This window comes from Mauremys mutica, chromosome 12 (assembly GCF_020497125.1).
Source record: "Mauremys mutica isolate MM-2020 ecotype Southern chromosome 12, ASM2049712v1, whole genome shotgun sequence".
Taxonomy (NCBI): Eukaryota; Metazoa; Chordata; order Testudines; family Geoemydidae; genus Mauremys; species Mauremys mutica.
In genome coordinates, this window is record NC_059083.1 from 72,713,829 (window position 1) to 72,729,010 (window position 15,182).

General features: G+C 38.0%; 1 protein-coding gene across 5 annotated transcripts in view; it reads left to right on the forward strand.

The window, feature by feature from the left end:
- STXBP4 (syntaxin binding protein 4) overlaps nt 1-15,182 on the forward strand; it is a 129,207-nt gene that overhangs the window by 34,418 nt on the left and 79,607 nt on the right. For all 5 annotated transcript variants that reach the window (XM_044982666.1, XM_044982664.1, XM_044982667.1 and 2 more), the window contains 4 exons: nt 2,958-3,052; nt 7,170-7,266; nt 9,464-9,576; nt 10,389-10,478. In XM_044982666.1, coding sequence (XP_044838601.1) covers nt 2,958-3,052; nt 7,170-7,266; nt 9,464-9,576; nt 10,389-10,478 — 395 coding nt within the window. The remainder of the gene's footprint in view (nt 1-2,957; nt 3,053-7,169; nt 7,267-9,463; nt 9,577-10,388; nt 10,479-15,182) is intronic.

A 15,182-nucleotide genomic window follows, 5' to 3' on the forward strand; every position in this document is an offset into this window, starting at 1 on the left:
CAGTCCACATGACCAAGAACCCCAATCTAATTTGTCAAGAGAGGAAGGACCAACCCAGAGGACCATAGTGTCACTCCACTGACATCAGCTAAATTGCGCTAGGGATTAACGTGGCCCATAATAGATACCCTAATTCCAAATGAAGCAGTCTGATTGGGATCGTGACCAACTTTGCATAAGTAGAGAGATTCCCTAAGGGGTTAACTGGCTGAATAGCAGCTTTTGGAATTGGAGCGGTCACAGTATTTCATACAGCCTGAGTTAAATAATCAGCCCTCTTGATCATCTTGCTCATGAAAACTACCATGACTAGATTAGATCAGAAGCATTACAAGACAAAGGCTCCTCTGACCAACCATTTAGGGCTTCTTATTTAGTTAAAAGGAGGGGGTACATGTGAGCTGAGCCACATCTTTTCAGGATCCAGACTTCTCAAACCAATGTATTTTTAAATGACAGATCTATGTAAGAGACAAAATACAGTGGTTGGGGGCTTAATAGGGATGGAAATATCCCCTTCCCTCCCTGCTTGAAACGGTGGGGCCCTATATCTGTTTTGATCACAGTTAAAGATTTTGGACATATGTGGTAAAGTCATCCTTCCCCTACCCCATTCATACAATATGGGGGGAAAATGCAGCCATCCCAAGGGGTTGGCTTAGTCAGCATAATGAGTAATTATGAGTCGAAGTGCCCATTCTTCAGGATTGACACATGCAGTTTAGTTGTAGCCATGTTGGTCCCAGGATATTAGAGAGACAAGGTGGATGAGATAATCTTTTATCAGATCAACTTCTGTTGGTGAGAGAGACAAGTTTTCGAGTTTACAAAGAACTTCTTCACTGAAGAACAGCCCTGTGGGAGCTTGTCCTCTCACCAGCAGAAGTTGGTTCAGTAAAAGATATTACCTCACCCACTTTGTGGCTCTCTACCATGCAGTTTAGTGAGAGCCAGATGCTCAGCTGGTGAAACTTCATTGGCTTCAATCCACAAATAGAATTGAATTCATTGGATTAGATCAGATGAAGTTAGTGACACTACATCAGTTTATACCAGCTGTGAATCTAGACCTCAGTTTTGGACATTTGTCCCTGTGTCTCCACCACAAAAAATTAATTTGCCAAAGACAGTCCCCGTGGGAACTGATTCCCAATGATATTTTATAAGGGACTAAGACGGCTACAGTGTATTGCAACATAAACAAGGTGGTTCTACCAGTTCTTGTACAATCTATATTATACTATCCTGTATGCTATCTCTGGGCTTCCTTCGTTCCATTCTCATTTGACAACATGTCCTTGACTGAAACTGCTACTTCTGTCACACACCTCTTCTTCAACGCTGACGTGAGGCAAAGATCCAAGCTCTTGGATCGAAAAATCAGCATAACTTTGAGACGTGCTTGAGAAAATTCATGCATAAAGCCAATGACCCAATAGTTTTGTGAGCTTAGTATCCACACACTGACTTCAGGGGAGCTATACCGATTTACTCTAGCTTAGGATGTAGCCTGCTGTCTTTAGAATTTAATATAGCATGCCAACAGTATTAGTGTTACAGGTTTCCAAAAAGATGTTTTGTTGAGCACATATGGAGAATATAAATTAGTTTAAGCTTGGAAACAGATGTTTTGTGAATTACAAAATCCAGTTTTGTTTGTTTGTTTTTTGTTTTGTTTTTGTTTTGATTCTGTGTTTTGGAGATGGTCCCAAGCTGCAGAGTCCTGAGGTTTTCAGATGCACATTTTGGTTTGAGCCCATCTCAGTCTCCTCCTTGATGAAATAATAAAATAGGAAGAACTAATTAAGAACACTAGTTAATATGTGGTTGTTCCTCAGAATTTCAGCCTTTTAATGAGAAGTGTTTTGAATTCCTTTCCAAATTAGGGAATTTAATAACTTCACATTGATGAGCCTGTCCCTCTTTGAACCTGGCCTCTGCAAAAACTCAGCCAGTGGATGTATTGTTTGTTCTATTTTAAATAAAATGTTAGTGCATCTAAAATCTAAGTGAAGCTACAAGTTTGCTGGAGTGCATATACCCAGTAGTCAAAGGCCCTGAAGAGCCTCCTGCTATTTTCCTGGTGTACTGAGATGTTTCTCCAGAGAAAGCCAGAGCACTCTGGCAAAGCTATAGTTGATTTTTCCTGTATTGTTTTCCCTGCAAAAGAAATCTGTAGGTGTGAAATCTTTTGTGTTGGCTGCTTATAATTTTGGACTCAGTTTTCCCCAGAATTTATAATTTGCACGTAAGAGAAAATAAACAACTGCATCCAAATCTTAATGTATTAAGGCATTGCTTAAATTATGGAAAATTGTTACACTCTTATCTGAAAGGAGGGGCACAGTGGGTGGACAGGCCCTGGAGAAGAGGACTTTCCCATTCCCACTTAGGCAAGAGGAGAAGCCAGAAGGGATTCACTCCAGGCAAGATCCCTAATTCACCTCTGCCCCTCAGTGTCAAGAGATAATCCCTCCTCTTGACACAGTGCCTCCTGCTATTTCCTCAGAACCGACCAGTTCCTTAAATTAAACACCTGGAATTGACAGTTGTGGAAAAGCTAACAAATGAGTGACATCTCTGAATTAATAAATGTTTTTCCCAACCTATTTCCAAAAGCACTCTGTATGTATTCCATGACAGAAGGTAGTGTCAGCCATGTTTTTCTGTTCCGACATGACCTCATGCTACATACTTTTGTTAATCTTCGCTCTCATTGTGATGATAATTATAAAATGGCTTAACAGTGTCTATATTTCCCCTTTTGGGTATTTAATGAATATTTTAGTAATGTATCTTTTAGCATTTAAGAAAAACATCATAATAAACATTAGAGTTCATTCCTGCAATCAGGTGATTAGCTGGAATTATTTTGAACAGCAGGACTTCAGAATACATTCTTCAAAGGGAAAAATCCAATTAAAATTCCAGTGAATGTACAATCTACTGTCTCTTAGCTGTTGCTTACAACTGGACTGAAAATTATGGACCTCAAGAAAGGAAGATTTCTCTGAACCCCACTGTTCGTCTCAAAGCAGAGAAACTGGAGATGGTAAATAGCGCTTAATATTGTTTTCCATTTTTTCCATAATCGGTGAATGTAAAAAGTCTAAAGAAAATGTCTAGCTTGACTACTGCATAAATAGGTAAAAAAGAACTGATAACTTCGCAAACGTATAGCTCTTTCAGGCTCTGTATACATATCTGACTTTACTTATTGGGCAAATAGTTAAATGGCTGGTTGGGTCAACCCATTTAATTTTTAACCCATTTAATTTTTAACTGCATTATTTGCTGAGCATCCTTTTGAAAGAGGATATTGAAAAGGAATTTCACTCATTTCTATCCATCCTTCCTTCCTTAGGGTTTTATACTGCCACCCATCCCTGTAGTTTCTGAGTGCCTCCCACATAAAATTGATAGCAATAGCAAAGTCCCTAGTGAACTTTGTGGAGTCTCTGGCACAAAATTGTAGCCAAAACATTAAGAATATAAACAGTGTGAAATAAAAGCTAGGTACGGAGGAAAGAACAAAGTGCCAAAGGCTCATAAATAGAAAAAATAAATGCATACATAAGTCTTTTTTATTATTATTATTATTATTATTATTATTATTATTTTAAAAAGGCAGGGAGCTAAAATTTAAGGAGAGAAATACTGAGATACCCACAAGGGTACATGAAGATATGATAGATGAAAGAAGCCAAAGAAATTGTGCCTACAGAGAAGTAACATCCTGGAGAAGATTCATGTGGGAAAAGTAAAAAAACAGATGAGCGGGATGCAGAAGGAAATAAGATGCACAGAAGTACTGTGGAAGGGCAGATTGCAGTTACATACATTTTTGCTGAAACATGCAGTACATATTTAAATGGATTCTTTCATTTTCCCTAGCACTGTCAGCATGCAATAGTTTGATCTATCATTTTTATTTATCTTTCTTGCATGACATAGTATATTTCAGAAGGAAATACAAATGGGCATATTTTTACGAACATTTTTATTTGTTTCTTGTTTTGATCATAAAAAACAAGTGTCAATAAGGGGGTAAAAGATAAGGAACAGTGTTCAAAGTAACAAAAAGATCTTCTAATTATTGTTTGGAGTTCATTTGAGAATGCGAGACTGCATTATAAGTTCAGTTGATCCCTTTCAACATTCCATGAGAGACTGCAGTAGAGGAGTCTGCAGTGTTTAGCATTACTTTATCTTAAATAATACTCAGGTCATTGGAGCAAGAGGATCTAAGTGTGAGTTGGAGGAAGTGTAGCTATACAGTGAAAACTGTCTTCAGGTGATCAGCCAGGAGACCATTAAAATCATCTAGCTAATAATACATGGTAAAGATGAGGGGGAAAAAATCTCTTGGGTCCTCTTGTCCATGTCTCTACCACTGCAGAATTGAAGTTGATAGGTCAATATTAAGTGCATAAGTAGGTCCTATTGATACGCTTAAAGTTAAGCACCTGCCTAGACATCTGGTACCCTGGCCTTTGAAGTGGAGCGCCATCTTGCATGTTTCCCATATAAATTGATGGCCAGTTGACAGCTTGTAATTTATGCATCAAGTTGAAAGATAACAGATTATAAGGATGAAGTGCATGAGTCTTCCTTATTCCAACCAACCTCTCTCCCTGTTTTAGTCTCTCTTCCATTTAAAGATGCCTGATCCATCTTCTGTCTCAGGGGTGGGCAAACTTTTTGGCCCGAGGGCCACATCGGGGTTGCAAAACGGTATGGAGGGTCGGGTAGGGAAGGCTGTGCCCCCCCAAACAGCCCGCCCTCTGCCCCCTCCCATTTCCTGCCCCGCGAACATGGGCGGAGACTCAGGAGGAGCAGGGGCAGCCGTACAGCCGGAGAGTAGCGACGGTTTCCCCTTCAAAACACCGCTTCTCTCTGGCCGGCTGCGCAGCTGCCCAGTGCTCCTCCTGAGTCCTCCGCCTGCGTTCCCCATGCTCCCGCCACCCACACCGCCTGCTCCCCTGCCCTCGCAGTGCAGCCCCTCCCCCCTGCGGGGGGTGCGCCAGTGCTGAGTTGCCTGAGTGCCTGGCCCTGGGTCCCCCTGTTGTTGGAGGGCCTGTGTCAGGGCACCCTCTGTTCACTGGTAAATCTCCCCCTGAGCTGCGCCGCATGGCTGGAGGCAGCCATGCGAGCTGAGGCTGCGGGGGAGAGAGGACAGCAGGGGAGGGGCCAGGGCCAGCCGGGAGCTCAGGGGCCAGGCAGGACGGCCCCATGTGCCGGATGTGGCCCGCAGGCCGTAGTTTACCCACCTCTGTTCTCTCTTATCCCTCCATACCTGAAAATATTCTGGAGAAATGAACGTGTGATGAATGTGGAAGTGCTCAGTAATAATTATTGGCCTGTAACGCAAAATCTGATTATATGCCCCAAGTTAGATGGCATGCTAAAATGGTGTGATAGATTTCCACTACTAGAAGAGTTCCAGATGGTTTCAACACTCTCACCTATAGGGGGAGACAGTAAGCAGACAAGGGATTACAAGCCATTGAGACAGAATGGGTCTACCTACCAAACAAGGAAGTAGCTGTCAAACAGTCTGAGGCCAAAGGAAAACTTCATACATGGATTCTGAAACAAAGAAATTATCAAGCAATATAGAAATTGAACCCATGCACACAGAGAGTAGGTGGGGACGTTTAAAAACGCGCTGCCCTAGAGAGAAAAATCTGAAACAGTCCCAAGGCAGGTGGTCTGAGAAAAGCAGTGAGGCATGCTGTCATTTGAAAGTTCCACTTTGGTCCTCAGTCCAGCCAGAGCACTTACATGCATTTTTTACTTTAAGCACAAGCACAAGAAGTCCCTTTTTTATGCAGTAGGATTGCTCGCATGTTTAAAGTATGCATGATCTTGAGTGTATTGTTGGGCCAGGCTTTAACCAGCAGGTTTTTTTCTTGAGCATTTTGCTTTTATCATAAATTATTGTCTTGTGCTACTATCCAGAAACTATTTCCATGGTATTTACTTTATCTCAGCGATTTTTAATAACATTTAAAGGAAAACAAGTATGAGCAATGGGCTGTCCATTTAATGATGATTTATGATGATAAACATCTTTGTGTGCAATATTCAAAAATTTTGAAGAAATGTCTTTAGAATATGAGATTTTTTTTATCATTCATTAATTGAGAAGTCCAAGCTTCAGTACAATCTAAAGGATTTAACTGATTATATTTCTGTCTTGAAAAAATAGTCACTCGTTTTCATGTTTTGAAACCGGTATGTCTTTTTGGTTCAGTTAACTACTTCTGCATATAACTTAATTTACATTAATATTTGGTTCTTTATTGCATAGTTTGTCTTTGATACAGCATTTGTAGACTGTTTACATGCCATTGAATGGTTTGTTTTGCAAATTATTATATTTATATGCAATTTTCAGGTGTACTCTACCACTCCATTATGTTTAGTCCTCCCTACTTCCATTAGCACTATAAAGAAACCATTACCAGTTATATATATCGGCATTATCTTGTATGCTGTGTAATGTGTGCTGGGTTATTTACTTCTTTTTATTAAACTCAGTCTTGTAAAAGCTATTTGAGGTACACAAACTAATAATTCCGCATGACTCAAAAATACTAGCACCAGATTTCATTTAACTTGACAAAAAATAAATAAATACAAAAATCTGTGAGTGAAAGCAAATGCTGAAACTTGATATGAAATAATTCTTTGTGCTGAAGAGCCGAGTGAGTCAAAATAGGGATATTGTGTGGAACCATGGGCATAAGTGTGGCAATTGATTCCCGTTTTCCTTCATAGTCAAAGTTTCTTCAGCGTCAGGTAGCTTCTGATAGTTTTGTAAACCAACACTCACATACGATGGTGATGACAATAATATAAACGTGGTGATAGTTCTAACCTTAATGTTTTCAGTCCAAAATATGATGATCATGGAAAAATTGTACTGAGCCACAAGTAGTATATATTAATAAAGACAGCTACACCCGGGAGTCACCAGAGCCCATTCTGTCATCTTTCTTATTTATCTGTCTTTGAGGAAGTTAAAGAAACAGTGACCACACAAGACACAACTTGTTAGTGAAGGAGAGCTATAATGAAAAGGCCTTTTTCCCCATTTGAGGCAGAGATGCCTAATCCCCATTTAAAAAAACAAAAACAAAAAAAAACACCTCTTTGTCTTCTAGGCATTAAATTATCTTGGGATTCAGCCCACAGACGAACAGCAGCGAGTCCTGAGGCACCAACTACAGAAAGATTCTAAAGGGACAGTGTCTTTTGGAGGTAACCTTTTGCAGAGTGCCCTGGAAAGTAATGTAACATAGAAGCAGAGAGCTTATAATATCAATTATAATATCCTTCCCATCAATGTGAGTTATTACTATAATAAAAACAATTATCCGTGGTGAGGCAAGATCGTGATTCTACTATTTAACAATGAACTTGCAATTCTGGAACTAGCCATCTGTAATGGAAATCAGATTTCTCCTTTATGAAGAGCAGTTTTAGCTCACTAGCCCTTAAGTGCACTGTGCTCTCACTTATACTAATGAATTTTCAACTTTGCCTTGAAAATAGGGTATTATTATTAAGTCTGAGGGTTTTTTTAAATGAAAATGGTCTTAGTCTTTAAGAAATCACTGCTTTCTTTAAAAAATAAAAGCACAAAGTATCTATAGCAAATTCATTTTTACAGACTACTTAATTCTAAACAATATTTCTTGTACAATAGTTTCCTAAGAAATAGTCATGAGATTGAAGCATGCAGTGTCATTTTAGCTGCTACTAATTTAGGCATCACAAACCTTAGAAGTTAACCATTTTTCTTCTCTAAATTTCTTAAAAATTAAAGTGGGCTTCAAATCAATAAATAAAAATATAGGTATACATTTCTTTATTTTTAAATTGCATAATAAATCAAAGGAATTCTGTGTCAGGTCTCCAGTTTATGTCATCCAGCTGTTCTATAAAATGATCTCTTGAAGAACCTAAAACAAAATTAGTTTCTTTCTAATTCTTGATCTCAGCAACTGAATTGTAGAATTTCTAGTATCTTATTTATTTAATATTTGTCCAATCCATGGGACTGAAACTAAACCACAAGTCGAGAAAATAGTAGCAAGTTCCTGGCTACCTCATCCTGGTTAAGATTTTCCAGTTAAGATTTGGAGAGAGTGGTGTCACTTATAATTAATGTCACTTGCTACCAGCAACTAGAGAGCTCAGAAGTTGTCCACGCATTTACCCGGCCTATTTTGTGTAGCTCATGAGAACTGAGAGCAGTAGGGCCGAAGGCTACAATGAGAGACTCCACATGAAGACCTTCCCCTGCCCCATTGAAGGCTCAACATGATGTAGCTTCTGACCAAAGCTAATTCTAGCAGAGGCGGGTGAGCTCATCAAATTGATAGTATCAGTCACCCACTGTGAGAGGCTTGATATTTGTTATGGTGAAAATTCATGTTTTTTACGGAATTGGTGAAAACAACAAAAAAGATGTTTTTGTGCTAAATTTTTCTCTATAGTGAAAGTCCCCCCCTCCCCCGCCTTAGCCATCCAAAAACCGTACAAGTTCTGAGTTTGACAGACCAACTTTTCTTTGACTTCCTTTATGTTCCCAAATCCCGGGAAGTTTTATATGGTGTCATCTCAGTTGTTGGTATGGTTTGGACAGAACTGAACTACAGTTCAGTTACTGAACTCCAGTAACCATTGCAACAGTGAACTCTGTTTTTTCATTCTGGCTAAACAGATAGCTCAGAGAAAGGTCATTGATACTGCAGTGACTTTTGTGTTTCAGCTCCATCCTAGGTAGACAGCTGGCCAAAAAACATGCAACAGAATATGTGCAGTACCCCATCAGGGGTTTGGGAGCTTACATAGAAAAAGGTAAAACTCAGAGTGGTACAAAGCTTTGCCCTTTTCCTGTAGCGTCAGTGTATCTGGCCCCTGAAGGATCAGTCTCCTCCAGAGGTGATCCTTTGCTGGTATAGTATGAGTATAGGCTGCTCTAATTTACACCAGGGACCTTCCAAGCATAAATCATCTCTAGAATTGGGAACAGCAGAGATGTGGTTTACATCACCTTTTTCTCCCTCCCCAACAAAACTTTCCCAATTGCAGTTCAGTCACATACCAAGGCCTCAGCATATGTTTTTAAAACTCCATTTTCTGATTTTGTTTACAAACTTCTTCAAAAGAACTTTGTGCTGATATAAGAAGCTGCAGACAAAATTGCAGGTAGATTGTTTCATCTTTCAGGAAGTTAATGGAGGAGTTGAAAATTCATACTTAAAGGGGAGCTCAACAGTGAATATGGAGAGGCTGCTGCTACTCCATAATTTAGGCTGTCAGACCAGCACCTTACACAAACACTGCATTCATTTTTAATAGTAGTTGCAAGCAGTTTTAAACTAGGGGAAAACAAACTGACTCCTATAAAATTGGTGCCACAGACTACAGTAACTAAACTCTGTTTTAGATTTTGTTCAGGTTGCAAGAAATCTGTTCTGTTTGCAGTTGGATGAAGCAGGTGGTGGCCAAAGACCTATAACATTTGGTGCCAGTGAAATTGCCAATTTATTAGATTCACAGGTAAAGTATCTGCTGGAGCTCAGTAGTATTTATCTATTGTGAAGAATAAGTTAACAAAGGTTAATATACTTAAAACTATTCCAATCCTTGGACAAATTTTTGAAAAAGTTTCATATCATGGTTTTCTTTAAAGTAACCTAGTTCCTAAGAAGCCTTGTTAAAGCAACCTAGTTTGCAGGAAGCAATTCACATAAATATGTTGTGAATTGGTATGAGTGGATAACAGTCTTTTATTGACGAGACTGCTGATTGCTTCCTGCAGTGTGAGTAATAAACAGTTATGTGGCACGGTGATTTGGACCTCTATTGCACTTGGAAATCACTTTATTTTAGAGGTAATTTTAAAGAATGAAGGCCTACATATAACCCCGATGGGATAGAAATACTGAATGTCATTTATTCCTTATCTGAGATAAAATAGGAGGGGAAGGTAGTCAGATTTATTGACACTGTTTTCTCAGAAATTTTTGTGGATAATTTTTGTTAATCCATTTTAGCAAAGCAAGTTATTATTTTTCATTGCTGGAAAACCTGTGACTAGAGCTGGTCAGAAAATGTCAGTTAAAAATTATTATTTTTTTTGTTCCAAACTGAAAGTTTTCATATTTGGTTGCCGAAAACCTACAATATTTTGGAGAAACAAATTGCATTGTCATTAATTTTTAATGGCTAAAAAAAGTTCATCAATTCTACTTGTGATTTTCTTTTAACAAGACTGTGTTGTTAAAGAGATCAAGCATTGTGATAGATGCATTTAACCAAATATTAGTTTCTATTAATTTGCCCCTTTTTTCATATTTTAATTCATACAGCTTGTATCCTGTGATTCTTTGGAAATGGATGATGTGGAAAGACTTAAAAGAGAAAGAAATGAAGCTTTAAAAGAAATAAGTAAATTGAAGGTAATATTTAATTCTGATCACTTTAAAAAAATGAAATAATCCATTTAAGGAAAGATAGCATTTAACCTGAATTTGAATTGTATGGGTATAGCATAAAAAGTATCGGTACAAGAGAGAATCGTATTCACGGTATCCATAGAGCATATGCATATAATGTGTTTATACAGAAATTGACTTTTACTCCCTATACTGAATGCCTGTGCTTTTTTTCTAGCCTGAATGTCAGGGGAAATTAGACTAGAGACATTTCACAGAGGTACATTGTGTGTATGTGATTTATCTGATCTATTTAGAAATTTATGTGGCCCCAGTCATCACAATATCTGATCACCTTTTAGTTTTTATAAAATATGCCAGATTGGCAGAACTGGAGACTTAAAGTCATCTATCCTCAAAACAAATACAGCAAAGAGGCAGTAGCAGTGCAAACTTCCCCCAGTCATGACCTGCCAGTATACCTTAACCTAACCTGGAAATCCCATCTGTGCAGTAAAAGACAAGGTCAATCTCCATACTCATTCTCAGTTATGACTACTATATAGTGTGACAACTAGTGCGAGTTGTGGTGGTTTTTGTGATGTAGACAAATGTCCATTGGTAAGTGAACCAGACTCATTCCACATAGGACAATGAGCATTTCTCAATTTGTAGCCACTAGTTACTTGACCTGGATTGGAATTAGCAATCTAAGAATATAGAGAATCTTTCAAGCTATCCAAATGCCATAACACCATATTTCTTAAATATGTGAACATTTTTTCTAATCTCTCAATAAAAGTCTGTGTCAACAAATAAAAAGCCCTCACTTATCAGATGAACAAGTAATTTATGTTTATTTTGGTTTTAAGTCTTAGATTGAATCAGTACAAAGTAAATAATGTTTTGGAGATTTATCATTCAGGCTTCAGGTCAAGAAAGCATTCCCATTCCTGCCAGCATATAAGCATGTGCTTAACTTCCATTGAAGTCAATGGGATTTAAGCACATACTTCAAGAAAAATATGTGCTTAAGAGTTTTCCTGAATCAAGGCATGTGCTAGCATTACCAGCTTTCCTTCTAAAACCAGCAGGTGTTGAGTGCTACCCTTAATCAGTCATCCAAAACTCACCTAGCATTTGATCCTGAATGATACCAAGGACTTCTTGGGATGGGAGCTGAGGATTCTCAGTGCCTTACAGGAATCTCTCAGCACCTTACCCTTTTAGTGCGAAGATCTTCAGATTTGTTTGACTGTCATGTCACCCTCACTTGCCTCCCACACATACACACCATAAAATAATTCATCACATTACTAAATTAATCTTAAAGCTGTTTGTTTGTTCCATTCTCTTCTATTTGTTGTGTTTAACCTCAGCCTTAAAAGGCTTTTTGTGGTAGCAAGATGGCACCTTACGTCAAAATTTATCTTATTTGATCATCTCTGGAAGCGCTTTGCTCTTCTTCCTATTTAATTAGTCTAAAAATGAAATACCTGTCTGGGATGTCATCATCTCTATTTTTAAAAATAGGTGGTGCTCATTTTAGCATATGTATTAGCTGGAAATAATTTTTGTTTTGCTATTTCTATAATATTCCGTTTTTAAAGGTATGTCAAGGGCACACAGAGCTTTATTTTAGACCAAAATAAAAATAAATAAATAACATAAATTTGAAATAGCCAGTCTGTTCGGGAAGCACATTCCTCTTTTAATCCAGTTTAATCAACAGATCTTATTTCCTAGATACTAAGGATATAAGTAACTGAGCAATACTTGAGATATTTTCATTTCTAATCTTAAATCAGCATTAAAAAAAAAACCTACCGTTAATTGTTTCTTACTGTGAACTTTTATTGGCATATTGTTTCCCATTCAGTAATTTAAATTTCAGTATTTCCCAGCCAACCTGGTAGTATAATTGATGTTCCTGAATGACTGACAGTGAGTAGTCTTAATTTGCTCAATAATAGGCAACATACTGCTGATGTCCCTTTTAGAACATTAGACATAAAGTGTCCCCTGGACTTCTACAATCAATTCCTGAGTTATTGTCTTTACTGTATACTAATACTCTGGTATTTTAATTTGTCTCTCTAACTGGTTTCAACCTTTGTAATTTTTTCAATTTAGTTACACTCATGTTGGATACTACAGAAAAGTTCGGATTGGGTATACTTAAGAGAAAATACTCAGATGGTTACAGATTCTTAGAAATCAGAGAAAGAAATTAACTCTAGTATTTAGGATACCATCCTACAAAGTGCTGAGTGTTTTTAACTGCCCATTAACTTCTGTGTTGAAGGCACTCAGCAAGTTGTAGTATCCCAGATATTCAGCATATATTCTCCTTTTCTTAAAAAAAAAAATCTTGATTATTCTTAGTAATACCACTTTTTTGCACTAATAATCCCTCTTCCTTCAAGTATTTATAGACTGTTATGATATCCCCACCCCCCACTAAATTGTTAGTTTTTTTAATCTTTACTCAATGCCAGTCTCCCCGGGTTTTTGATAATTTTTGCTACCTTTTTCAGGTTCAGTTAGTGATCTGATTTTTCATATATGCTGAGTCACAGTACTGTGGAATTCAGTGGGATGGGAAGGATGTTCTAATGGTTAGGACTCTGAACTGGAACTCATGAAACCAGAGTTCAGTTCCCAGCTTGGCTACAGAATTCCTGTGTGACTTTGGACAAACACTTAGTCTGCCCTGTGACTCAGTTCTCCATCTGGAAAATGGAGATTATCCCTTCCTACTTCAGAGTTGTGTTGTGAGGATAAAATCCATTAATGATTGCGAGGCATTTTGTTATGATGATGGCCATACAAATAGTTAGATTTTGAAGATCCTCATCTCTGAAAATCAGTCCGTTTACCTTGCTTGTAATGAGGTGCCCACAATTACAGGTGTGGCTTCAGTGGGAGTTCTGTGCACAAACGGTTTGCTGGACCAGGCCCCATGTTTACTACTTTTAATAACTTCTGCCATGATTTCCATATTGTTGCCATTACTCTTCCACAACTTTCCATGACAAAACTACTGTCCTCGTTATTCCACTAGGGGCCTGATCCTGAGAGGTGCCAAGTACTTGAAATTCATTTAGGAAGTCTCACATTGGGAGTTACAAATGCTCAATATCTCTGAGGGTCATTTCCCATCTGTAAAATGGGGATAATACTACACACAAAATGGGAGGGTGGTATGTTGCCTCATTAGAAAGACACTGTAAGTTCTACAGTGCTTAGTACGTTGGACCCCTGTCCCATTTGATGCTTATTGGTGCTACCAGCTACCACAATACAGAAAATATTATAATAGAACACACACTTTTTTAAAACAGATTTGAATGAAGTTTTTGAAAGCTTTCCATCAGGATGATGTCAGGCTATTAGCATATAGTTTTTAGATGTCAGTGGGCAGGAACGACAACCAAAGAAACCATTGTCCTTGAAGTGTTGGCCTCATTTGTAAGATTGTGCAGTAAACTAGGTCTGTTTAATATTTATTCATTTGACCGCCACATAAATGAAATGCAAAGAAGGTACTAATAGCTAAAGGGTTTCCTGAAGGGGGAAAGAGAGGCATTTCAGTGTATATTCATCATAGGCGTTACAGGCTATACAGTATGTGACTACTACTACTAAAAATACGTAATGTTCTAACCACTTCATTTTATTTCTTCTTTTTAATTATTTTAAGTGCACCACTGCATGTGGAAGGTGCTCTATTGGCAGCCCAAGAGACTGAAGTTCTGGCACTGTATAGGAAGTGACCTCATCCTTGTTTGTGGGGACCACTGGTAGGCTAGAAAAAGTGGATCGTTCTCTTTGCTGAACCTACCAATGCCTGCTAATTTGAAGACAGATTTTTTTTATGACAGGCACCGTGCAATAGGAACTGAGTGGAACTACCAGTTCGTTTCCCACAAGCCACATAAAAACTGTCAGATAGGACCAAATCTCATTACTTACTTATCTGATCTGAATTTCAACCAGTTAGCTATAGGCCAATCAATTAGTAGCCTGATAGCAGTCTCCTGAATCATCTGTTCTTGCTCACCTTACCTTTTCAAGTGTTTCTGTGCGATCCCAGATAAAACTTTGTGTGTATAGGCCAGTTCCTCACTGGTGTAAATCATCATAGTTCTATTAACTTTATTGGAGCAAAACTGATTTACGCTAACCCAGGATCTTATAGCCATCATGGCTCAACACCGAAAATTATTAAGAGTCTGAATAATAGTCCATTTGGTCAGTAAATGAATGGAAGACTTCTGTGAGCTTTGGATCATGCCCTTAGCTACTCCCTTTGGTGCATTGCAGACATTACTAGATCTCTGTACACTTACCACTGTCCTTTAAAAGAGAATTTTTTATTAAGTACAAGTTGAGGTGAATTTCTACTAACACTTTTCAAATTCAATATTCAATCTCACATGGGAAAACTCAAAAGTGTTTAATTCACAGTACAGACAAATATTAAAAACATTTGGATACAAAAACAAATCTATACAGGAAAAGATTTAATTTCTACTGATGCATTAGGTTCCTTCCATTTCTTACCACATTTTTTACAGATTACCACATAGTTATATAACAGCTGCTATTATTAGATAATGGAAAAATGCCTCCATTAGAGGATTTTTTGAGATGTTTGCTGATGATAATAAGGGCATCTTTCAGGCTACATATACCTATGGCTTAATATTTATGATAAAGAATGTT